This window comes from Ammospiza nelsoni, chromosome 16 (assembly GCF_027579445.1).
Source record: "Ammospiza nelsoni isolate bAmmNel1 chromosome 16, bAmmNel1.pri, whole genome shotgun sequence".
Lineage (NCBI taxonomy): Eukaryota > Metazoa > Chordata > Aves > Passeriformes > Passerellidae > Ammospiza > Ammospiza nelsoni.
Window position 1 is genome coordinate 3718532 of NC_080648.1, and position 24981 is coordinate 3743512.

At 55.0% G+C, this 24981-nt stretch overlaps 3 protein-coding genes across 11 annotated transcripts in view; 2 read left to right on the forward strand and 1 right to left on the reverse strand.

Annotated features, from left to right (window-relative positions):
- The first annotated feature begins 873 nt into the window (after positions 1 to 873).
- Positions 874 to 5132, forward strand: APBB3 (amyloid beta precursor protein binding family B member 3). The gene is made up of 12 exons (XM_059483657.1): positions 874 to 927; positions 1857 to 2047; positions 2366 to 2442; positions 2695 to 2752; positions 2932 to 3072; positions 3422 to 3549; positions 3665 to 3670; positions 3752 to 3866; positions 3951 to 4038; positions 4181 to 4264; positions 4393 to 4811; positions 4911 to 5132. The coding sequence occupies exons 1-12, from the start codon at positions 879 to 881 to the stop codon at positions 5130 to 5132; spliced, it is 1578 nt and encodes a 525-aa protein (XP_059339640.1). The 5' UTR covers positions 874 to 878.
- A 56-nt stretch (positions 5133 to 5188) lies between these two features.
- On the forward strand, positions 5189 to 6914 carry SRA1 (steroid receptor RNA activator 1). Its single transcript, XM_059483713.1, has 5 exons — positions 5189 to 5352; positions 5601 to 5726; positions 5880 to 6094; positions 6279 to 6387; positions 6498 to 6914. Exons 1-5 carry the CDS (start codon positions 5328 to 5330, stop codon positions 6713 to 6715), a joined length of 693 nt encoding a protein of 230 aa, XP_059339696.1. The 5' UTR covers positions 5189 to 5327; the 3' UTR covers positions 6716 to 6914.
- A 558-nt stretch (positions 6915 to 7472) lies between these two features.
- Positions 7473 to 24981, reverse strand: part of ANKHD1 (ankyrin repeat and KH domain containing 1) — a 100975-nt gene continuing 83466 nt past the window's right edge. Inside the window, exons 29-38 of one of the 9 annotated variants that reach the window (XM_059483801.1) lie at positions 23664 to 23774; positions 22027 to 22176; positions 20107 to 21722; positions 15167 to 15346; positions 13846 to 14100; positions 12727 to 12902; positions 11638 to 11802; positions 11151 to 11197; positions 7868 to 8041; positions 7473 to 7699 (exon numbers count right to left, since the gene is read on the reverse strand). In XM_059483801.1, coding sequence (XP_059339784.1) covers positions 7888 to 8041; positions 11151 to 11197; positions 11638 to 11802; positions 12727 to 12902; positions 13846 to 14100; positions 15167 to 15346; positions 20107 to 21722; positions 22027 to 22176; positions 23664 to 23774 — 2854 coding nt within the window. In that variant the 3' untranslated portion in view covers positions 7473 to 7699; positions 7868 to 7887. Of the gene's footprint in view, positions 7700 to 7867; positions 8042 to 10678; positions 11198 to 11637; positions 11803 to 12726; positions 12903 to 13845; positions 14101 to 15166; positions 15347 to 20106; positions 21723 to 22026; positions 22177 to 23663; positions 23775 to 24981 lie in introns of those variants that run through there. The other 8 variants (XM_059483800.1, XM_059483799.1, XM_059483798.1 and 5 more) reach the window with 8 other exon arrangements.

A 24981-nucleotide genomic window follows, 5' to 3' on the forward strand; every position in this document is an offset into this window, starting at 1 on the left:
GTTGAAATGTATAAAGGAGAGGAGGGTGTCTCACAAAATCAGGGGCATGCTACCCATGGAATGCATGAATGAGGCCAAGAAAAAAAGAGGGGGACCAAGCATGGAAAATTAATTCTGTACAGCCAAAAACTGCTCTGAAGAAGAAAAGGTGGAAAGGCCATGAAGGACTGTCTGGAGAAGCCACCTACAGCAATCTATCTTGGAATATTTCATCAGGTACCTGTAGCTTGGAAGGACTCTTTCCTGAGCAGTACTCAGGGAGCTTCATGGGGAATTCATGTGTACAACAAATGTCTCCAGAACTTCTGCTCCTGTGTGCTGATCATTAGCCAAGATAGAATGGAAAGAAGTCTTAAACTGGAGATGCAAAGCCCTTGGCCCCTGGTGAGAAGGGGAAGGTAACCAGCACAGACATTTGGGTGCCTTCAGCACTGGCTGACGGAGGCTGGACACAGACCTGGGCATGAATGGACAATGAACATGGGATAAGCGTGGGTGGAGAGGAATGATGGTGATCTGTGGGGACAGGGAAGGGAATTGAGGAACCCTAAGAGTGGGTGGAAGGAAAGGGAACGAACCTGAGAGCACAAGGGGCTGCCCTGGCTCTGCTGTCTGTCGCACTCAGAAACCTTTCCAGCCCCAAAATCCCCTTCCCTCCTCAGGATCCCACCTCTGCCCCGAGACACACACACACCCCAAGGGCCCGGCCCTCCCCGCCCTTCCCCAGCTCCGTCCGGGCCATCCCCCGCGCCCCCCCGGCTCTCTGCAGCCCCCGCCCCGGCCCGCCCCGGTCCCGCCCCTCCCGCCGCAGCCGCCGCGGCTCCGGGCCTGGGCAGGCGGCGGCGGCGGGGGCGCCGCGCCGGGCGGGCGGCGGGGCCATGCTGGGCAAGGATTACATGCTGGCCATCGTCCTGGTCAACTGCGACGGTGGGCACGGCGGGCACGGCGAGCACGGCGGGCACGGGCACAGCCTGCGGGCTCGGGGGCGGGCTGCAGGAGCGGGGATGAGTTGTGGGGCTGGTGCCGGGCTGTGGGACTCGAGTTGGATTGAGTGGGTCGGGTCGGGTTGCGGGGCGGGGGTCGGGTTGTGGGGCCGGGGTCGCGTTGCTGGGCCGGGTCCCGAGGGTGGGAGCGGCGGCCGCGCCCGGCGCTGTCCGCGGTGCTGATCGGGGCCCGCGGTGTCCGGCCCGGCCCGGCCCCGCCGCTCCCGCCCCGCCAAGGTCGCCGGGAGCCCACCCGCTTCGGGGGCACCTCATATCCACCTCGGTATCTCCCCAGCCCCGGAGCGCCCCCACCTTCCCCGTCCCGGAGCCCCGCCCGGCCCCACAGCCCGGCCGGTCGGGGCGCGCCGCCCCCGCGGCCCGGGCTCGCTCCGGCCGTGCTGCGCCACGGGCTCGAGTCGGTGCCCGCGCAGGGCTGGGAGTGCGGGGCCGCGGCGATCGCACCCTCCGGCTGCAGCCCCCGGGGCACCCTCCTCTGCCCGGACCCCGGTGTGTGTCCCGGCCCCTCTCCCGGCCGAGGGCAGGGGGACACTGGGCTGGCGGCCGCGGGCCAAGCCTGAGCCTGGTGCCCCGCAGGGTTTCCGCCTGGCAGGCCCAGGCTGCCCCTGCTCTCTGTGCCCTGCCGAGGTTCCGCTGTCCCTCGGGAGCAGCGAGGCAGTTCCCTGCACTGGGGTCTGTCTCTGCTGCAGCCTCGCTGGCACTGTGCCACATTCCCTTGCCAGCCTCCTCTCCTGGCCCGTGCAGCCAGAGGCCACTGCAGGACCCTTCTGCTGCTGGGCAAAGCTCTTGGCTCCTCAAGGCAACTGCGGGATCTTTCTCCCTACCCTGTATCTCACACACTCCCTCTCTGCACAGACAACCTCTGGAGCGACCAGAGCCTGGAGACAGACCCTGACCTCCCCCCGGGCTGGAGGAAAATCTGTGACTCTCTGGGTACCTATTACTGGCATGTGCCAACAGGCACGACACAGTGGCAGCACCCTGCACGCAGCACCGGCCCAGGAGGGCACACGGAGGCTGATGGAGATGACAGTCTCCATGGAAGGGTAGGGAATGTGGGCAGGGGTGTGAGGGCTGGTGTTGGATTCCACCCCTGGCAGAATCCTGCTGAAGGGCCCTCTGGGCATGACTCGTCCAGCCTCCCCTTGGAGCTCCCTGTCTGTGTGACCCTCAAGTCCTGCTCAGCACATCTGGGGGTTGAGCCCTTTGAAAGGCTTCAGCAGGTCCCATCCTGGAGCTCATCCTAGCAGGACTCAACTACTCAGGATAGTCACAAGCTTGTTGCAGTCCTGGGAGGGAGGACTCCTACCTGGTGCCTCCTGATGCCTCTCTTGCAGCTCTCACCCCTTTCCTCTTCTCTCCAGGAATGCCAGGGCCCTGCAGCGAAGCACTCGGGGAAGGACCGGCCCATTCCCAGCCCCATGGCTTCGCTGTCCCGGAGGTAGGGATGTCCTTGTGCTCTGCTGCCTTGTCTGTGAGCTGCCATTGATCCCTGAGCAGTGCTGGGCCCTGGTGCTCCCCCCAGAGCAGCCCCCCCTTTGCTGAAACCAGCAGGACCACGCTGGGCACCCCCATGGGATGCTTCCCAGCTGGTGGCACGGGGGTCTGCTGGTTCCAGGGCATCCTGATGCTTCCCTGGGTGCCCCAGGAGCACACAGAGGGAGCTTCCCCTCACTGCCCCGTCCCTCTGCAGGCACTCCCTGTCCTGGCATGGAGATGACTTCCAGCACAGCGCAGAGCCCGGCTCCAAGGTACTGCACCCGCCAGCTTCACTGCCGCATCGTGGGCTGTGCTGGCAGAGGAGGAGGAGGGTGGCAGCTGGCAGGGACGTGGATGGGAGCCAGGGCAGGGTGACCACTGTGGCACAGTGAGGCGTGGGGACAGACGTGGCTGTGCCAGGGGCACTGAAGCCCCTCGTGTCCCTGCTCAGTGCTTTGCTGTGCGCTCTCTGGGCTGGGTGGAGATCCCCGAGGAGGACCTGGCACCTGGCAAAAGCAGCATCGCTGTCAACAACTGCATCCAGCAGCTCTCCAACAGCAAGGGCCAGGGCTCTGCGGACAACCAGGGCGAGGTAAGAGCCTGGGATGGTGCTGCCAGGCAGGGTCCCACCCCAAGGCTGCTGTTGCTGAGGCTGGACTGTGCTGGATGGGAGCAGGTAGTAGAGTCAATTCTCTACATAGGGCATCCATCCGATGGTCCCAGGTGTAGAGCAGGTGGGTGTGACAGGGCTGTTCCTTGGGAACACTGCCAGGGTGCCTGGGTGGGTCCCCACACAAGGGAACGGTAACTGGGAAGGGCAGGGCTGACCCCACAGCTGGGGCAGAGCAGGCTGCTGGGGCAGGGGTTTGCCCACACAGGGGCTGGGTGCTGGGGATGCCCAGGCTGTCTGCCAGGCTGAGGGAACAACTGCCCCTCTGCAGGGCCAGGACCTAGTGATGATTCTGAAGAAGGACACCATGAGCCTGGTGGACCCCCTGGACCGCAGCCTCATCCATCGCCAGCCCATCCTCAACATCCGTGTCTGGGGCGTTGGCTGCGACAACGGCAGGTGCCAGGGGCCAGGGCACAGCTAGGGCCGGGGGGGTGGCTCTGCCCACCTGGGGGGAGGCACCCCAGCAGTGACCTGTCCCCTCTCCTCCCTCCCACTGCCACCACGGCTGCAGGGACAGGTAAGGGGGCACAGGGCTGGGAGGGGTACAGGCAGGGGCTGCCTCTGTCGGGGTCTCACTGCCTTGCTCGTGGCCTTGCAGAGACTTCGCCTTCGTGGCCAGTGACAAGGACACCTGCGTCCTCAAGTGTCACGTCTTCCACTGCAATGTGCCTGCCAAGGGCATCGCCAAGGCTCTGCATGAGATGTGCTCCAAGGTGGGATGCAGGAACCCCGGAGGGTGTGAGCATGGCCGGGGACCTCGGGCGTGAGGGAGGCTCCGGGATTCCCGTCTCTTGCAGATCGTGGCCGAGCGAGCTGTAGCGAGCAGCAGGCTGCCCCGCGCTGCCACGCTGGAGCCCATCTCCACCGAGGACCTGCCGCTGCAAGGTACCGTCCCCTGCATTGCCGGCTGCTCCCCCTGCCCGCAGTCCGACTGTAAGCCAGAGCCCTCTGGCTTGTCCGGCTGTTTCCCCGGGGTCCTTGGGGATGCTGGGGACACAGCGGAGGACACACTCTCCCGTCCTGGCAGTGGATATCCTAGAAGCGGTGAGGCAGTCGATGCAGACCTACGAGGCCCTGTACATCGGCAGCCTGCCCGTGCCCAGGGCCATGGGTAAGCGCGCTGGGGATGCTCAGGAAGCCCCTCCGTGCCCCGGGGCAGCCGTGCCCTGGTGTTGGGCAGCTCCTGCCCGGCCCTCGCCCGCAGCCGGGGCCGGTAGGATGGGGTGTCCCTCTCCCCAGGGATGGATGTGTTGAACGAGGCCATCGAGAAGCTGACGAGGCGCCCTGGGCGGGAGAACTGGACGCCCTCTCTCATCTACGTGTCGGACACGGCCATGAGGGTGCACCCGGCGCAGGTGGGGAGGGAGCAGGGGGCCGCGGCCGGAGCGGGCACGGCGCTGTCCCCGGCAGAGCGGTCCTGGGGGGCGGCGGGGCTGCCCGGGCCAGGGCTGGATGGGCCCGCGGGGTCCCCGCAGGAGCCCGAGGAGGCGGCGCACATCTGGGAGTGCCAGGTGCGGTACGTGACCTTCCTGGGGGTGGGCCGGGACGCGCACACCTTCGCGCTCATCGTGGACACGGGGCGACGCTTCCAGTGCGCGGCCTTCTGGTGCGAGCCCGACGCCGGCACCATCTCGGAGGCGGTGCAGGCCGCCTGCATGGTGAGCACCGGCGGCACCGCGGCCGGGCACGCCCCGCCCCGGGGAGGCCGGGCTGTCCCCGGTGCCGAGTGCCCCGCGCTGCCTCTCGTGTCCCCGCAGGTGCAGTACCAGAAGTGCCTCGTGGCCGCCGCGCCGGGGACGAAGGCGAAGAGCGCGGCCGGGCGGGGCCGGGCCGGGCCGGCGGCCGCGGGGGACGCTGCCCGCGGGGCGGCCAAGGCGGGGGGGGGCGGCGGCGGGGCGGGGGCCGGCGCCCGCAAGCGGGGACTCTTCTCCTTCCTGGAGGTGTTCCGCCTCCGCCGGGCCCTCCTGCACAGCCCGTAGCGGGCCGGGCTGGGGCCGGGGCCGGGGCCGGGGCCAGAGCCGCCAGGGAGGAGCTCCCGGCCCCAACCCCGACCCCGGCCCGGCCCCGGCCCCGAGCGCGGCCCCCGGCGGGGCGGGGACAGGCCCGGCCCCGCCCCTCCCGCCCATCCCCGCCTCACGGGCCGGAAGGGGCGGGGCCGGGCGTGACGTGGCGGGATGGCGGAGTCCTACGTGAAGCCGGGTGAGGGGGCGCGGGGCGCGAGCGGCACTTCCGGTGCGGGGGGGCGTCCCGGTCCCGGGATACCGCGGGTCTGCCTGGGGGGGCTGCGGGGCCGCCACCGGGCATCGGCTCCGCAGGGCTCCGTGTGTGGGAGGACGCCGGGGCCGTTCCGGGTGCGGGGAGTGCCGGGAGGGACGTGCCGGAGGGTCCCGCCTGGCGCGGGGACTCCTCGGTCTCCTCCGGTCTCACGGCGCCCTTCGCTGCTGCAGGGAACCAGGAGCGCGGCTGGAACGACCCCCCCCAGTTCTCGTACGGGCTGCAGGCGCAGGCCGGGGGCTCCCGCCGGACCCCGCTCACCCGCCGGGCCCCCCCTCCGCCCGCGGGGGCACCCCCAGGTCAGCACCGCGGGGCCCCCCAGCCCCTCACCTTGCCCTGCCAGGCCTGGCCGAGCCTGCCGGGACCCGCGGCCCGGCTCCCGCAGCCGCCCTTGTGCGGGGCCCGGTGCCAGCCGCCTCCGAGCTGACGGGCTCGGCGCCTCTGCCCTGCAGGTGCCCCCCCGGGCCCGCCCAGCGCCCCCGCCGACCCCGCAGCGCCGCCGCCCCGGGCGCTGGGGCCGCCCCCGCAGGGCTCTGCCGGCGCTGCCCCGCGGGCTGAGGGTCGGCCCAGCGCGGCGGGCCCGGAGCAGGAGGAATGCAGCGTGTCCGTCGACACCGTCCTTGCCCCGCTGCGGGCAGCCCTGGACTCCTGCCGGGCCACGGTGCAGGTGAGGGCTGCGGCCCCTCCCGCCGCCCTGAGCCGCGGTGCCGGCGGGACGGCAGCCGGGGCAGCCAGGCAGGGGCTGCAGCTTCCCAGGAGACCTGAGGGGGGAAGAGAGCCACGCCTGTCCCGGGGCTCCCCAGAGCTGGCGGGGGCACATCCCCTCACTCCCAGCTCACCTCTCCTTCCAGAAACAAGTGTGCAATGACATCGGGCGGCGGCTGACAGTGCTGGAGGACGCGTGGGCTCAGGGGAAGCTGTCGGCACCAGTGAGGAAGAGGATGAACCTCCTGGTGCAAGGTATGGGGTGAAGGGGGCTGCTGATGCACCAGCAGCAGGCCCCGGGGCAGAGGCACCCGCGGGAGGGCGAATCCTGCGCCCCTGACGGGGCTGTCCCCCTGTCCTGGCAGAGCTTCAGCAGCAGCACTGGGACGCAGCTGATGAGATCCACCGCTCGCTTATGGTGGACCACGTGAACGAGGTGAGCCAGTGGATGGTGGGCGTCAAACGCCTCATTGCTGAGACGCGGGACCTGCCCACCAGACAGACGGACAGCAGTGCTGACACCGAGCCTGGGACTGAGCCTGTGACTGAGCCCCCGACCGAGCCGGAGCAGGAGGAGCCCTGACGGCAGGGACGGGGCTGTGGACTGTGAGCGGGGCAGCCCCTACCCAGGGCCACCGGCAGGAACAGGCCGCTGCTGCTGGAGGGAGTCTGGGGACCCCCTCTGCCTCCCAATCCTCATCCAGGAAAAGGGGATTTTAATCATTGCGACATTTTAGTGGCGATTCATTATGTTTAATAAACAGCACCAACCTGCCCCCTCCCACAGTCTCCCTGAGGGTTCTGGCACTGACAGGTCCTGGGGCTCCCAGGGTCAGCAGGAGATGGGAGTGCTGGGTGAGGCCATGGCTGCTTCATCAGGCTTGGCCATGTCCAGGGAAGAATTCAGCATCTGGCTGGAGCAGGCAGTACTGTGTGTCCCTGCTGCACTGCCTGGCAAAGCATGCCCCTCATCTGGCCCAGCCCAGGGGTCTGGGCTGGCTGCAGAGGCCGATGTGCCAACAGCCCCTGGCACGAGCAGGGTTTGTGCTGCAGCCATAGCCCTGGCTCCCTATCTGGGCACAGCTCAGAGTCTGGAACCCAAGAGACCTGGGTGACCTCAGGGAGGTCCAGGGACAGACACATGCCCAGTCAGGTGTTAACTGTGCTGTTCTCCCCATGTTCATGGGATGGCCTTACCACCTGCCTCCACCACAGCTGAGAACAGAGCCCCAGCCCCTCACCACCTGCAGGGCCACCTTCTGCACCCTCCTGGTGCTGCTCACCTCCCCTCCCTGGGGGCGAGGACCCCGCTGAGCCCTGACAAAGAGACACACCATGTTAGCACAGGGGTTTCACGGTGTTTATTGATCAAGCATGAGCTCCTAGGCAATTGCACCAGCCACTTGTGCTAGAGCCTGAGGTGTCACACGTCCATCCCCAGCATCAGAGAGGGCTGCAGCCAGCTGGTCACGGTGCCAGCACCTCCACGAGGCCCAGGAACAGGCCCAGCCATGGCCTGGAGACGAGGAGATGGAAACTCAGATGTCCATCTCAAACTGGTCTTGATCTGCAAGGGCACGGATGGATACAGGAGCAGGGTTAGGATGGGGCTGGCTCGGCAGACAAGGGCAGGCAAAGGGAGCAGGAGCTGGAACTGGGCCAGGCTGGGATCTCGCCTTGCCCCATGCCCCAGGCAGGCGGTCCATGGGCAGGGCCGTGGCCCTGGGCTGCTCACCTGGCACGGCCTCTTCGCTCTCATTCCGCTCCTTGAGCTCCTCCAGCTTGGCGAGGCTGGACTGGGCCAGGGATGTGACACCGGGGGTCTGGGGCAGGCAGCAGGGAGGGGTCCTGGCCGCGGGTGAACTCTTGCACTCCAGCAGGAACTTGCGGTCGCAGATGATGCGGGTACCTGCCAAAAGCAGGGGGCTGTCAGGCACTGCTGGCCCGGCCACCCCCGCCCTGAGCCCCTCAGCCCAGAGCAGGGGTGGGACCCAGTGCTTGGCCACGGCCCATGGACACATCTGGCTCTGGAGCCACCATGTCTGGCTTCCCACAAGGCAGCCTGTGACGCCCATCCTGCTCAGCAGCTATTCCCCACATTATTCCTCCCCTTCAGGCTCCTGGAACTCTGCAGGATGCAGCACAAGGGGGTCCAGCCTCCCAAGGGCCACCCCATGGTGGCCAACACAGATCACCCCTATGCTGCCTGGAGGGCAGGGCCAATCCTGGGGCACACAGCGAGGCCCAGCCTGCTGGCCAGGCAGTAACAGCTGTTCCAGGGTGGAGCAGCAAGGGCTGGGTACCCCACGGTGGGCACTCTGGGGACCTGCTCCCATTGTCTCAGCCAGCCACCTGCTGCTCCCTGCAGGAGGACAACAGCTGGGTTCCATGGGGCATCTCCTCTCCCAGCCTGCTAGGTGTGCAGCATCCACCTGGGGCACACACTGCCTCCTCCCCATGCTCCAACTGCCTGCCAGCAACACCTGAGATGGCACCAGCCTGCATGCCATGTCTGTGGCCCTGCTGTCCCCTGCCCATCCCTCCCTGCAGCCCAGCACCAGCTCCCTGCCAGGCTCTGGCAGAGGGTGCAGCCCAGGGTTCCAGGAGCCCAGAGCTGCTGCTGGAGGTGTCAGTAAGGCCAGAGCTCCTGCTGGGCACTGCAAACATCTCACACAGCCCACACCAGCTGCTGCCCAAGGTGCCAGCCTGGAGCTCCTGCTGGGCACTGCAAACATCTCACACAGCCCACACCTGCACAGCCCTGCAGCACTGGGCTGGGCTCTCAGCACAGAGCAGCTTAATTGAAGGCACAGAGCCTAGTGCCTACATGGCCAAACATGGCCAACCCAAACATGGCCAGCTCAGGAATGAGGCACATGCTTCCCTGAGGACAGATGGCAAAGGAAAGACCTGCTCAGTGGCTGACCCAGGGGGTCGGAAGGGGGAAGGAGGACAGGTCTGGGGGAGCCCTGCTACCCAGGGCTGGTGAGCTCAAGTGGGCACAGACTCTGGCATTGTTACCCCCACGCTCTCTCTGGATCCAGGCAGCCTGGCCTGAGGGACCAGCACTGCATTCACCAGCCCCCTGGCATTGCCACCGAAAGCACAAGGCCCTGCCTCTGCCTGTGCCCCCCTGTAACCACGGGGCAGTGATAGTCCAAACTTTGAGCAGGATCTTCCTACAAAACTTAGGGGTTCCATTTTCCATTTTAGTGGAGGCTGCTGAGGCCACTTGGGTCTGGTGCCCAGAGCAAGGAGCTCTGCAGGGAAGAACCCAGCAAGGGACCTGTGCAGCAAAGAGCTGCCTCTTTGGCAGGGCTGGGGTGGCCAAGGCTATTCCAGGGACAGCCCCATCCCCATCCTGGGTCATGCCCCCTGGTGTCATGGAGCACACTGTGCCACCCACCCTGGAGCTGCAGCCCTCCAGGATGGGCACACAGTGGCCCCCCAGGATGGGGCAGGAGGCGGTGGCACTGCTTGCTGCAGCCAAGGAACACAGAGAAGTGGGCACCCTGCCCCTGAGAGCACACACCTACTAACACAACATTGCTTGTTTCCAATACAGCTGCTGCTGACACGTGTCCCCTGCCCATGTCAGGGCATCAGACTGGGTGAACCTTAAGGCCACTTCCAACACAAACATTTCTGTGACTCATTCTGTGTGTGTCTCCTTTGGGGTTGGCACTACCACTGGGGCAGCAGCAGTTCAATTTTTTTTTTTTGCATTTAATCCTCAAACACCAAGAAAAATATCTGAATATACCATCCAGTAGCGCTTCTGAGGTTGATTTCTTCTGATATGTAGACACTGCTTGTGCACTTTGGGTTTTCAGTGCTTCTTTATGCTTTTATTGGGGAACTCTGCTGCTGCATGTAAGGATTTGTCTGGATAAGGTGGAAGAAGGTGAAGTCTCCACCTGGTCTGAGACTGATCCATTGGATTAGACACTATGTGCACTGGAGTTTCCTGCTTAAGGAATGGATTCCATGTAGTTACTGCATTACTTTGGAGTAAAAATAGAACTAAGCACAGTCCAAGTGCAGAAAGTAGAGAACTGGGTCAGGAGCTAACATTCATCTTAAGGAGCGTGCAAAAATCCTCTTCTTCCTCACAGCAAGGGCCTGAGGAGCTCTTAGCAGATTCACAGCATTACAAGAAGCTTACAACTGAACCTATTACATTTTCCTCAAATGGGAAGCACTTTTTTAAGATCTGCTTCTGGACAGGTGCACAACCCTGCATTCACCTGTCACAGTTGTCAGCCCTTCTTTGCAGCCCTGAGCAAAACCTCATCTCTCAGGTGACACCTGCCAGAAGTGCCAGAAGCAGCAGAACTAATCCAGAAAGAAAAGACCATAACACAGAAGCAGGTTCACACCAATAAAAGGCTCACAAGGGGCAGGGGCAAAGACTCTGCAGACCCCTGTGTCTCCAAACCCTCCCAAACCTGTCTGCACCCACATGCTCAGGATGTGACCCTGGGGAGATCTGTCACCCAGCATGGCAGCAGCTGCTGGGGACAATAACATACAGCCCTTTCCAAAATTCTCACACACAACCTATAAATGCTGTTTGCCTTTTATTGAGTATTCAGGTAAATATTTCACATTAATACAGGCTACATAAAGTAGAGCCACTATACGACATGAAATTTACTCAGCTTTTCCTTGTAAGTCTGTAAACAATTATACAGGTATTTACCACCCTAAAAGGTCAAAATCATGTCATCAGCTAGTTCTCAGCTGCATACAAGGAGCATTCAGTAGTGTTTAGCCAAAAAGCACTAGTTTTGTCTGATTTTTAAGTTTGAAGTGGCTAAACTAACTGGAGAACAGAATCAGTTTGTATAGGTAAGTCAATTTGTTCTTATACAACGGGCAATCGAGATTCCATTGTTACAGCCCACAGAAAATTAATTAATTAGGCACATGAAAAAAATCCCCAGGGTTCTTGAAGGTCATAAAGATTCCCAAACCAGGCTAAAAAAGGACAGACCCCCTTAAATCAGTTGACGTACTTGAGATGCATGTTTCCAATGTGAGGTGCCCAGGTGCCAGGCCAAATCTACAGCAAGAAATAAAAAGACAAATCTATTATAAAAACAAATAAAGGTTCCTTTAACAGTGTTTTAACACTGAGGGTGAGCATAAGGCTTCCCTCAAAATACAACCAGACTGTCCAAAGGCAGGAGCTCTTCAGCTCTGGCCAAGGTCTGACTGACAACCTGCAAGGTGCTGAGGATGGAAATAAACCCTCTCACTTGTACCAGTCCATTACCTGGCTGAGCTGCTTGTTTTACCTGGAAGGTTTGGTATCAATAGCACCATGGATATTTTATGAACACATGCACACACACACACAGAGTAGGGGAAAGTCATGCAAACAACCTCAACCCTAGGTTCAAAGAACTGAAAAAACCAAATGTGTCACCCAGCCAAAACTGGGTCTCACAGCACCACACAAAGCCCCAGGAAAGCACAGGTGGGAGAAGACAGCCACACTACCTGCTGAGCATCAGTACATTCTGTTGAGTTCTGGACAACTTTGATCATGGGATTCCAGGCAGGATCTGGAGTATGGAGCCCGTTAAAGAGGGGCCCTCCTGGGCCATCTGCCAGCTGAGGGTGCGAGGGTATCAGAGTGCCGCCGTACATGGAGATGGGCAGGCCCTGAGGGGACAAGAGAGCTCTGGTGAGGGACATGGGGAGGGTGGCTGTAGGAGCAGACAGAGCCAGGTCTCCTCCATAGGTAATGTTCAGTACTGGCAGGAATCTCAGCACTGCCAGGGAACACTGGGGCAGAATGTGGAACACAGTGATTTCAGAGCTGGAGATTCCAGCCAGTTTAGCCATTTCTCTGAACTTACACCTAAGCAGAGGCTGCAGCACACACAGAGTTTTCAGGTACACCCACAAAGCCAGGCCAGCAGCTGAACACTGTGACCTCAGTGTTCCCTCCTCCCTGCAGCACAGGACAGCCACAGAGCACACAGGGCTGCACTGAGCTGACCAGACTGGGTTCATGATCTTCTCTAATTCCTAATGTCATCTAAAATAATTCTGCCTACTCAGAAAGAGCAAGTTACAGAGCAGCTTTTTGCAATTAGGAGAATTCTTTTCCTATGTATGAATGGCCCTGCTTTGCCATGCAGATGCCAAGACCACATGCTATGGCTCTTTCTGAAACATGCTGGGAGTCCTCTCCTCCTGCCACTTCCCTAAGGAAGGTGTGGGACCTTGTGGCCATGATTTGTGCTGAAAGCATTAAGCAAACTTGTAATCACCCTCAGGAGCTGGGCAAGCTTTGTGAAACATTTCCAGGAGACTGAGCTTCTGAGAGATGAAACACGGAATAGTGATGAAGGCCTTCAACTACTGACCAGAGAATATCTGCAACCTATGAACTCTGGCTTTGTTTAGACCTGCCTCCAGGCTTGGGCACCTTTTCTGGTCAGTTCTGGGATGAAAGAAGGTTCAGGACTGGGGTAACAAGCAATGGCAGCAGAGTCACACACACACAGGGTGAACAGGCAGAACAGGTGAACAATAAAGTCAGGCCCAGCCATTTCATAAATCTAACTCTCTGTCACTTACTTTAGAAAAATCCACAAAACTATTTGGCATAGGTTGGTGGAAAATATTCGAGGGAGCCACTATTCCAGAATCATCTCTCTCCATTGGCTGATGCTGAGAAAACGTGCCTGGGTCTGACAGCTGCTGATGCATCGGATGACTTCCCATGACAGGCTGAGACCAACCCGACAAGCCTTCTGCAAAGAGATGAAAAATGGCTGATGAAATTCACTGCAGACACTCGAGCAGAATTCAGCAGCTGCACACACCTAAGGCCACCCAAAGGCACCCTGAAAACACACAGCCACAGAGGGATCTCAGCTATCCAGACAAGGGTGGAGAAGATGGTGACTACCACGAACTGTGAGTTCCACATGTCCACTGCAAAATGGCTAAAATCCAACAGAGCTCCCAACACTACCTGTAAGCACATACAAGCTTTTCTTAAAAACACACAGCAATGCTGAGACATGAGTTAACCAAAGTGTGGAGGGCTTCACTGAAGCATATAACAAATGCAGGACTCAAACGTTTGTATTGAAAGTTACCAATGGAAACACTCTACACCTCAAATGCTGCACCTCCTCCTTTCCACAAAATCCAACTACCAGGAAACTGAACGTAAACCTTCAGCTGTTTCAAAGTCATTCTTTGGGAACCAAGGCTGCCTGGAACAGAAGTTATCCCATACTGTTCAAGAGTCATGAGGAAATCAGTGCAAAAAGCAGCATCCACAGCTCTGTGTCCCTGGGTGCATCAGCTGCACCTCAGCTGACAGTGTAAAATGTGAGGGGAAAACGAGAGAAACCTGGACAGAGAGAGCCAACAGTCAGGCCTGGAAACAGCCCCCTTAACAGATAGAAACTGTTTAGGGTAAACTCTGGATCATTCAGAGGACTCTGTATGAGGTCTCTGCATCATTTCAGGCTCACAAATGCCTTGATCCAGGCAGGTGAGAACCACCAGCACCACGAGGGCAAACCATAGCGTTTCCATCGACCTGTGCTCTCCCACCACTGCCAGCAGCTCTCCCTGAGGATGTTCCACAAGGGAGCACAGACTGTGGAGCTTTACTCCTCCTCTCCAACCCTCCTTCCAGACACATCCCTCAGGGCCCTGCAGTGTGTGAGCAGCACTCACCGGACACGCTGTTGACCCCGAAGGACCAGATGCCGCTGTGGCCCACGGGCGCGGTGAAGTTGGTGCCCAGGGGCGTGGGGGTGACGGAGCCGCCCTGGCGGATCCTGGCCAACCTCTCGGTCCCGATGGGGGGTGGCACCTTCCTGTCGGGGTTGGTGTTACCCGATTTTGGCTGGCCCAAGTTAGCGGGGGCAGAAGCAGCTGAGAGGGGTGAAGATGATCCTGAGGAAACTGATGGGATAGGAGATTCACCTGCTGAAGAGAGTATTTCTCTTGCTTAATGACACACAAAGTAGCAAGCGTAAGTGTCATCCCACTTATTTCCCCAATATTATCTCCAAGTAAATGATAAAATGTTTTAAAGGCTTTTTTGGGCAAGTATTCAAGTTTTCAAAGAAATTATTTGAACTCTAAAATCCACATTATAACACAAATGCTTTCAGCCATCAGAATCATGATATTCTCATGACATAGCAGTGTATCTAAATTAATTACAAGAAAGAATAAGAAACATGGAAGAGTTTCAGGAAGAGGTGAAAACATCAGCCAAAAAACCATAAATATCTAAGCAGCCTGGTTTTGGTATCCACCACTTGCAGCAGAAGAGAAATCAGACAGCTTCCCAAAGCCACAGGTGTGACCCAAGAGCATAAAGTCCTGCCAAGTTCAGAAGCGTCACTGACTCTCCTTGGGAAATCCAACTTCCTTTGAGCACTCATTTAAGCATTTTGGTTCTTAAACTCAGAGTGGCAATGAAGTTGCATGCAGTGACATGAAAAACATCTTCAGCTAAGGTTCTGAATCAAAGACCCATATTTTCTGTAAAGCTACTTCCATGTTCTTTCCATTAGGAGGAAAACCCACTGTTACCTTGGATGATGCTTAGAGATTTTGGAACATTTAAGTATAATTACAGATCCCAATTAAAAAAAAAAAAAAAAAAAAAGGCAAGTATAACTTCAAACCATGGCAAACATGACATTTTCAACTAATATTGCACTCATACTACTTAGAGGGGCATCTTTAGCTTGGTGTAATCACCTCCACTCCCCCACAGCTTCATTGCTCTCTCCTCTCAAGAGCCTACAATAACTCATTTTTCTGCCCAAATACACCTTTAGTAATGCTACCAGAACTAGTGGCATGGGAAAAACCCCACAAAATAGCACAGCTTGGGATCTGCACACCATCCTCACAGCTGCTAAAAGCAATTGGAAAGCATTTTGTGCATTACTGGGTAAGTTCCCCTCAAGTTAGAAATCTACTAAAGACAATAGCTATGAATTTATAGTTAACTAAGACAGACCCATGAAGTTCCTACATGAATTTGTTGCGCTTGTCCAAGGATGTGGTGAAAAATGCTGTCTGTTAAAGCTGGGAGTCCCAACAGGCGCTGGCCCTTGAAGGTAAACCCGTGCTCCTTGTATGTTTGCTGAAAAGCCTGTCAAAGGACCTGAAGAAGAAGTTGTAGAGCTGTTGGATGGATCTAGAGAGGGTAAGCCTGAAATAAACATAAATTTGATTAAATATCTCTCTTTGGGAACCTGCTTCAAAGCACCAGAGAAAGCTAGTGCTCCAAATATAATTAAAGCATCTCATCACCGTTGGGGGCATCTGCACATGGTAAGGTGCATGATTCTCCCTTAGAAACCATTTCTGGAGGCTCTCTGGTTTGGCCTCAAGTTTTAACAAAAACAGCCATCCCTTTGGTCACTGAAAGAAAATGATCTTAGCAGGGAGGGCAAAGCAGGAAAGCTGGGAGTGGCCACGATCTTTGCTTACAAAAAGCCACCCAAATGCAACAGGGATCCAGGGCTCTGTGAAAGTCCCAGGGGAATCCAGCACCAGGGAAGCAGTTCTGTGCAGGATGGGCTTTGCCATCCCAGAGGCACCTTCAGGTAGAGATCAGTCATGCTGTGGCCACAGAGACAGGGCTGGTGTGGCACAGCCCCACAGGGGAGGGGGCTGCTTCCTCCAGGGACACGTGAGAGGAAGAGACACCTGGAGAAAGAGCTCAAAGTCCCACAAAAATTACTAGCAAGGGTGAATTACAGTTTTTTTATAAGCCAAAGCTTTTAAGTACTTTTCCAAAATGCTGTAAAAGCTCTTATCACACGTTATTACCTGAAAGCAGAAATGGGCATGGCCATATGTTCACCTGAGTTTAGGGTTTAGTTTCAAGGGCCTATTAAACAAGATTAGTTTCAAAACCATTTAAACATTTCAAAATGACCACAACCAGGACCAGCCTATGTTGCTGCAGAGTGAGGTTGAAGGTTATGTCTACACACACCCCACCACAAACAGCAGTGCTGCCAGGCAGTACCTTAGGTCAGAAACTAGAGGGGCACCTTTCAGTGCCTGGACAGTTCCTGAAAGCCAGGTCTTTTCCCCCAGTATTATCAACCCAGTCAACCTGATTTACTCCTTCCAGAAGTGCCAGATCCAACCTGCTCACATGGACAGAAACGATTTGTTGGAGTTAAAGGAGGTATTTTTCTCACTAGCCCAAAGGTTAAATTGAGAAGTCTCCCTTACAGCCAAGGAGAAACACATCCCCCTGCTGCTGGAACATGAGGGACCCCCAGCATAGGAGGACAGCACAAATTCCATGCTCTGAGGAGGATGCCAGTGCCTGTGGCTGCAGTGTGGCTGAGCTGAGTCTGTCAGGTGTTGCAGCCTGGCTCCAGCACAGAGCTCAGGCCTGAGTTGACAGCAGCACTTGCAGCCCAGGCCCTCCCTGGGCAGCTGTGGAGCCACTGACTGCACACTCTGGGCACCCCTCTGTCCACAAACCTGGCAGCCAAAAGCCCCCCTGGGCACTGATTCCATCACACACCAAACCACAGACTGCCAGCTGGCTGGGAAACCACACAGGATCTGCCCCAGACAGAGGGGTAACAGAGCTGCTGCCACCCTGGGTGCTGCTGGGTTCCCAGACAGAGAACAAGGCAGGGATTGGGACAAAAGCAGCTCTCCTGCAGGAGAGGGATGCCCTGCTGCCTTCTGATGGCTCAGGAGGCTGATGGGTACACAGATTTTGGGTACACAGCCTGTAAAGTGCAATGACTGCACAGTCAAGACTTCAGCACTGCTGGGTATGCTCCATGGGCTGAAGGGAGGGTGACAGCCAGAGATGCACAAATCCAGGAGTCAGGTCACAAAGAAGTCTTTTAAACTTTATCTTGTCTTTCATAAAAGTGGATGAAAAACTTTGCTTGATATTAAAAATCGTTATTCTGAACAGTAACTTATCAAATAAGTTGATAACTTATCAATAACAAGCTTTCTATTTGTGTACTTACCAAAAAAATCAGGTTTTCTAATACTAAAATCTTCTGCAATACCATATTCTACACTTACCTGGGCTATGAACTCAAACTCCTCATTGTGCTCTGAATGCATAACTGAGATTTTGAGAGGAGTGTATTGATCTCACACAAACTCTGCTCAAAATTCAGTTTATCAAAGACCTCAGGTAGATGTTGGTTACTACAACATCACCTGCACATTTAGAGAAAGGGCCACAACACTTGGTCACTCTGTGTGAAACAGAATCCAACCATTTCATGCAGCTCCATACTCATGTGCTGCTTCCTAAACTGGCATATTTCAAGTGTGTGACCCCTTTTAAGAAGCAAGGTCTCAAACTCCTTAACATGCACAGGACAGAAGTAACAAGCAGTTTTGGTCTTCTCCACAGCCTCCTCTCATGGCTGGGCTAAGCCTGACCTCAACTGCAAACTGACAGGACAAGAGACCTAAAAATGTGAGACAAATAGGCCATTTCCAGAATGGATCCACAGCAGTGAGATCTGCAGAGATATCTGTGCCTCAAAGGAACTGGTGAATCAGAGAAAACTCAAGCTGCAGCTGAGCTCACCCATGAACAGGAAAAGCAGACTACCTGAACTCCACCCTGAGGTGAGAACTTGTTAAGAAAAAGCTGGTTTAGATTTATTAAACTATATTAAATCTTCACAAAATCATTTAAGAGGTGATCCCTTAGAAATGCTGATTTGTGGAAAAACTTGCCATAGGCCAACTGTGTAAGAGAGGCACAAAATGCAAACCTCTGCTCCCTCAGGTGTCCCTCCCCCATCTGAGACCAAGGATGGGTGTCCACCTGCTCCAAGGCTGCTCCCAACCCCTCTGACCACCCAGAATTGCCAGGCACTCCCTGTCCTCTGAGCTGCTGCTGGGCAGAGCAGGAGCAGTGACCAGCCCTTGTTCCCCTTCTCTAAAGCTCCTGAACCCTGTCACCAAGCCCTGTGCAAACAGCTGGGAGTCCCCAGCTCTGCCAACCCTGGGGGCTGAGCCAAGGGCAAGGTCCATTCCCCTGGGACAAGCTGGAGCATGAGAGGGGTGGGCAGGGCACACTTAGCTCTGAGGGAAGGCAACAGAGAAGTCTCATCACTCCTTTCCTCTCTATCACACCTTCCAAACATCCTCAAGCTCCCTTAACCCCCTGCTCCTGGGACATCTAGATTCTGAAACAAAGGTGATCAAAAGCAGCATGAAGTAAAATGACATTGAATGAATCAGCTAAGGACTTGACTAATACCTCATGCCCAACACAATTTTAGCAGCACACTCCCTGTTGGCAGTTTTTCTTCACTTTGCAATATCCCAGTTAAATCCTAACTCAGTAAAAGTGTGTTCTGTCCAAATATTTTTGAGCTCCAGTTGAGAACTTCACACATATCTCTCCCAAAGTCAACTGTGTGAGTTTTCCTTGGCTATCTACCCAACCTTTCTAATGGCAAAACCGATTTACACTGTTTTTCAAATACTTACAGTCACTTAAGGATACATAAAGTATAAAAGGATATATAAAGTAGAAATACAAGAGATTTTCCCCCATTACAACAGATGATCTTAACATAAGGGAACAGTAAAATACTTTGTGGCTGTGGGAAGTCCCTGTCACCCATGTTTGCACATGCAGGATGCCATCGTCAGGGAAATCAGCAGATCCCATTTGCCATAATTTCCTTTCCCAGGAATTATTTCAGCAACAGCCAAACCCAGTTCAGAGCACTGCAGAGGAAAAGCTGAGCCACTGCCAAGTGGTCCTGGAGCCTGCTGGGGGTCTGGCAGCTCTTTATTAACAGTCTCTGATGAACAAGGTCCAGTTACTTCATCTGACACATCTAATTCTGCTTACTGCACTAAGGCTGGATGTGGCACAGAGTTCTAGGTGTACCCTTGCTGTGCAGAGCAATACAGCCCAAATTTAACAGCTGAGAAAACTACAGTCACAGCAAACACCCCAGGTTTGTGGTTAAAGCCAGTAAGAGAGAAGTATTCTGGTTTGCACAAGTCCTGCACATCTGTCAAGCAACTGAGAGGAAAGGGAATGCTGAAGATCTTCTTTCCTTACCATCACATCTTCCAAATGCTCCCTGCTCCTTTCATCTGAAAGTCAAACTACTTGACTTGTCCCAGCTAAAGTCCTGAAACTTTAGCCCAAACACCCAACACACTCTGTGTGGGCAAGGATGACTTCAGATACCCAGCTCCAGGGCACCCCTCAGCCACCATGGCAAACACAAAGGGCTGGCACAGAAGGGATCTCTTGAGGGTCCCTTCCAAACTAATGGGTGCAGTTGGCTGTCTGCAACATAGTTTGAACACTGAGAAGACAAAAATCCTGCAGGCAGAGCATAGCAAGGGCAGGGAGCTCAATGTCAGTGTTCATAACCCATTTCAAACAAATCCAGATGTGCTGGTACTGCTATACTGAACCTCTGAATAAAACACCCCACACAGTAGCACACCAATAAGCTCCACAAAGTAAGCTCATTAAAATCCCAGAGCCATATCAAGAACCAAAAGGCACAGAGAGTTTCCCCTCATTGAGCCAAGCTGGAGTCTCACATACAATATGGAGCACCTGCATGCAGTCACTGCTGCAGCTGGAACCTGCAGGAGTTCTCAGCTTTGGTGTCACCCACACTGTGCTCCATTCCAACCCAAAACCTGAAATTGATGCTACACCACAAGCAGGTGGGAGCATTGCTGTCTCACACAGAGGACAAGCAATGCAACATCTGCAATCTTCCCAACTCCTAACAGCCTAGAAAAGCTGAAGAAAAAAAAATCATCAGCGTTTTAAAGAGCACTTGGAAAAAACAGGCTATCCTCATTGCATGAGCATTCTCCAGCTGCCATTTGTAGACTATTTCTCCATCAGTATGATGATCAAAGTGCAATGGCTGAAGAAATGATTTTGTCCAGAACATGATGTTAATGACTTACCTACAGGACTAGTTGAAACCCGCTGGGAAGGCGGCCTGAAACCAGGAGCCTTGGAGTTGTCGGGATGAACGTTTTCCACATGTCCTAGCATAGAGTTATTCAGAAAGGTAGACTGAACAGTGAAAGATGGGTCAGCTGCTGCTCGGGTAGAGAGTGGACAGTCTCCCCATGCTTGGTTAGCTGGCACCTGGTTGCTATCAAAAAGACTACTAAAGTGATTGAAGAGCGTTGCTGGCCCAAAGGCAGGAGGCAATGATTTGTTTGCTGGGTTAATGTGCATCTGAGAACCGTTCATAACGTTCATGGCTGACGAAAGCTGCACTGCAGCAGGTGGACCTTGAGAAGGTGTTAAAGGAACTTGATTCGTAACAAAAATAGACTGAGGATCTTGATGGAGGTTTGCATTTGGTACCACTGAATAGAAAGAACCTCTGGACTGCATCCTGTGAGTAACTCGAGGTGCTGGTACAGCTACTTGAGGTAAGTTACTGTTGTCCTGATTATCTGCAACAACTGACCTGGGCGACGCTAAGCTTAAAGGAGCAGTTTCTGAGCTGGATGAAAAAGGCATCGACATGGAAGGGCTGATCTCGGCCATGCTGGTTGGCAGAGCCTCCTCCTGCGCGCTGCTGGGCGGCGCGGGGCTGCCGGCCGGGCGCGTGTCGGTGCCCGCCGAGCTGCTGCTGGCTGACACGCTGCAACTGCTGGAGACCGAAACCGGCGGGCACGCGCTCGTGGGAGGCTGCTCGGGGGTGGGCACCTTCTCCTTGGGTGCCGAGACAGCCGAGAAGGAGTCTGCCTTCAGGGCAGAATGCTGCGCTGGCGGAGCAGTAGATGGCAGAAACGCTGTGGGCACTTGCCCGTTGTTTGTGGGGGCAGAGGAAGCTGAGGGCAGAGTGCTACAGGTGCTCGTCACAGTTGAGATGGCCGTTGCTGCAGCGCTCGTCTTGGGGACGCAGGCAAAGAGCTGCTTCCTGACCGAGGAGGGAGTCCTGTTACTGGTCACACACAGAGGCTGCGTGGAAGCAGCTGCAGACGAGGCGGTAACGGGACAAGTGGACGTGGCTAACCCAGGAGACTCCGTCTGCAGAACGTTTCCATTCTGAGTACCCACACGACTCGAGCTGTTATGCTTTGGAGAGCTGTTCGTGCTGCCAGGGTTAACTGGTCTCACTGGGAATGGTCCCCAAGTGTTCGGTGAAGGTGAAAAGGTTCCTCCAAACTGGGCCATAGGTAAGCGAGGGTGCCGGATCTGTTGCATAGTTTGGGCAGCCAGCAAGGCAAAATGAGGGTGAGAATAAGCGAGAGGAAGAGACACCGGAAAAGACGAGCGCACGTTGGCTGGGACATTCTTGTTTAATTTGTTGGGAGGCTGGAAAGTCGAGAGTGTTGATGACTGCGACGTGACCAGGGGCGGCGCTCCCAGAGGAAAGGAGTTCTTGTTGGAAGCAGTCGCAGTGCTGACTCCAGATGAAAAGTTTGCATGGATTGATTTGCTACTCGAAGCAGGGGTTCTTATATGAGTTTTAGGAATCAAGTCTTCCAGTTCCTTGGCAGGATCTTGAATAAGGGCATTGATGAGTTGCACTGCGTATCGCGTGGACTCTGTACCACCCCTAGATAAAACACAAACAGATTTATCGCCTGCAAAAGGAAACCCCACTTTGTGCAACGTTCTGTAGCTTCAACCTTATTCTGATCCGTAACTCTATTGTAAATTTACTGCAGTAAATTATTTCTTTACTTCTGTGTATCTTAAGGATTATCTTTGAAGTTGACTGTCAGCATATCCTGGCAGCAGGAATGTACGTGCTATTGTAGAAGAAAGAAGCTAAATAGATCCTGCCTTAGAAATCAAACAAGCTTTTCAATAAATGACACTGTGGAGTAACTCAAGACTTTCATTTTGAGATACTGTACCTTATAGTGATCATTCTCTCTCCATTCTTATCTTTTTGCTTATCCACATCAATGTGGGCACCAGTGACATCTTGAATTGCTGTGATGTTGCACCCACCTCTTCCCATTATTCTAGACACGACAGAAGCTGGGACTGATAATTTCTTTGACCTATATCACAAAGATCAGAAATCTGTGAAATGCATTCAAACTTCAAAGACAGACAAAACCCCTCTGACAGTGGCTGAAGTAATATTCTTAAGGGCAGTAAGTGGTTTTCTGCTGATCCTTTCTTCACCCTTTGGAGCCTCTCTCAAAGTCCCACACTCAAATTACTCATCATCCTCAGTACCTGACAAGGATTCTCCAGTAGCATTTATTCCACCACTGTTGTAACACAGATATATGAGCCTCACACTACTTCAGAATCCTTTCTGGATTTTATCTTATCTTGGGTACCTCTCCAAAGTGAGATTCAGCTTATCAACCTGAATCTAGACAAGCAGTACTGTTTCAAATATAAAAGCCCATGGCTTGGCTACTTGGACTGTTTATAGCAAGGAGAAGATGGCTTTCCAGTGATCAGATTTGTGGTACCACCTGCATCCACAACCTTTCAATATCCACCTCTTTCACACCTCAAGATCTGGAAGTGCAGTGTCACCAATAAGCAATGGTGGGTGAAAGCAGGTGAAGGTGTGCAGTGCTGTGATTTAGGGAGCTGCTGGAAGCCCCTGTGATGGCAGCATGGACTTGCAGGGGCAGGCTCACTGTCAGGCCACAATGTTGCCACCAATGTCGGTCAGTTCAAGGTTTTCCTGATTCACATGGTACTGGTGGGTCAGAGCAAGCACACAGTTTATGGAAGTGTCTGAACACAAGCTCTGCACGCACACAGATCTCAGCTGAGATCTCTGGGCCACCACTGCCCCCAAATTTTAAGATGTGTTGGACCTCTTGCACCCATAAGCTGCTTTCAGGCTTGCTACTGATGTGCACTGGCTCAATGCTGCACAATCAGAGGGGATTCAAAGGGGTTTCAGAAATCACAGCACTCACAGGTCCCAGCCACCCTGTGGAAAGGCTGCCAGCTTCACCTAGCTATTCCAGGCTTGGAAACTTGGAAGTAACTTGATTCTCAGGGAATTGTTTGTCACTTAACAGGACTTAGAAGAAACCTGTTTAATTGTAAACATCTAAACACGGAAATGTTCTAAAGCAACACCTCATGTTGTCAAGGTGTTTTTTCTTTCCCCCATTCCTGCCAGGACAGCACATTACAACCCTGCCCATCCCCAGAACCCCCAGTGCATGCACCAGCTCTATCCCAAGGCTGTTTCAATGCTTTGGGTTTTCTTCCCCACCTCCACTTCCAAGGCTCCCTTCTCAAGACAGACATCACAGCTACTCCTTCCCCAAACCAGAGCTCCATGCTCACCTAAGTTTGAAGATCACCTGCCTTGCTCACAGGGCTCCTGACTGCCCCTTGGTCTGCTTCCACCCCAGCCCACTGGGGACCTCTGACAGCCACTCAAGGAGGCATTTCTCTTCCAGGAGAGCCCACACCAGTGTCCAGTCCCTCCCACCCATCACCCACAGCTGTTTCCCTCCCTCCCAAGGCTGATAAGTTTTCACTTCTATAAGTGTCCCCAAAGTACCTTTTTGCTCCGGAGCAGCAGCGCCCTCCTCTCTGCAGCTGGAATTGCTCAATTGGTGTTGGCTGCAGAGTGTTGCTGGGGGGAGGGTCTTTCAAAACTCTGCCCACTTGCCTGTCAGGGGCACAAGGGATGTTTGCATTGGTTACTTGGATACACATCCCTTCTAGCTGGGCGTCACTCACAGGGAGAGGGAAGAAGAATTCTTGTTGAGGCCAGGAGAGGCTTTAGCAGAAGGAGCTCCTGGGCACTGCACCCACACATCCACAGTCACCAACAATGCTCTTTGGCAGGACATGCTTCCATCAGTCAGGACACAGCAAACACCAGTGCAGAACCCTGAGTGGGATGTTCCTCAGGGCATTACTCAGGAAAGAGAGGGCAGGTTCTGGATGCATGTCTACAACACTGCCAAGGCCAACACACGAGCAGGCAACACCCATGTGAACACTTGGGCTGAGCAAGGAGACTCAAGAGTCCCAGGAGAGCAGGAGCAGCCCCAGGTCAGAGGGGTCAGGGCTGTCTGAGGGGTTCCTGCCTGCACCACTCCCCAGGTGGGGACCAGGCTGCCACCACACACCCAGCAAGGCCACGTCACTGTGGACAGCCCCATTAGGGACACCATAAAAAGGCAGAGACCAAACCAACTCCAAGAGCTCAAACATAAATTTTCATATTAAACTGCCTTTTTAACCTTTATTAAGAACACTCTGTGGCTTCCACTAATCCAAATGCACCAAGCCCTCTATACAATTACATTCTTTGCAAATAGCCTAAAATGAGCACATCTACTCATTGCCACTGCAGAACACAAAAGCAGGAGGGTTTCCTATGTGCACCCAAAGCATCTAACATTGCTATGTTTGTGCTGTATTCCTTTTTGATAAAAAGAACAAAAAAACCGCAAAGCCAGATGATCATTCTGGTTCCAAGCAGCAGATAAAACAGAGATACTGGGGTGTTAATGGCCATACAGTAAAACCCAGTACATTTTCAAAAGAAAAGATTGCTTTACAGTAAAACTTTAAATCTCACTGCACTCACTGTCAGGTAACACAATTTCCCTCTGAATTAGTGATCAAGGTCACTGCCCGAAGTACAATGAATTTTGGCCTTGAAGGGATCATTTGCCTCTCCTCTACTCACATCCATTCTGCCTTTAGTTCATGGGCAATCATCTGCTGTAGGGCTTCTCATTGCCCTCTGTTCCCTTCCCCTTTTATCTTGTCTCCACATCCTTTACTCCACTAAAGTCACAGGTTGTCCTTATTTAAGAAAATGTTTATGTCACATTCACATTAAGTTAGTGAGGAGCTACTAC

Excerpts from the sequence above, each read along its gene's own strand:
- APBB3 (XM_059483657.1), top strand. The coding sequence starts at position 879 with ATGCTGGGCAAGGATTACATGCTGGCCATCGTCCTGGTCAACTGCGAC. Across the intron at positions 928-1,856 it reads CGTCCTGGTCAACTGCGACG|ACAACCTCTGGAGCGACCAG; the intron begins GTGGGCACGGCG and ends CTCTCTGCACAG. Across the intron at positions 4,265-4,392 it reads GCCCGTGCCCAGGGCCATGG|GGATGGATGTGTTGAACGAG; the intron begins GTAAGCGCGCTG and ends CCCTCTCCCCAG.
- SRA1 (XM_059483713.1), top strand. The coding sequence starts at position 5,328 with ATGGCGGAGTCCTACGTGAAGCCGG. Across the intron at positions 5,353-5,600 it reads GGAGTCCTACGTGAAGCCGG|GGAACCAGGAGCGCGGCTGG; the intron begins GTGAGGGGGCGC and ends TCGCTGCTGCAG. Across the intron at positions 6,095-6,278 it reads CCTGCCGGGCCACGGTGCAG|AAACAAGTGTGCAATGACAT; the intron begins GTGAGGGCTGCG and ends CTCTCCTTCCAG.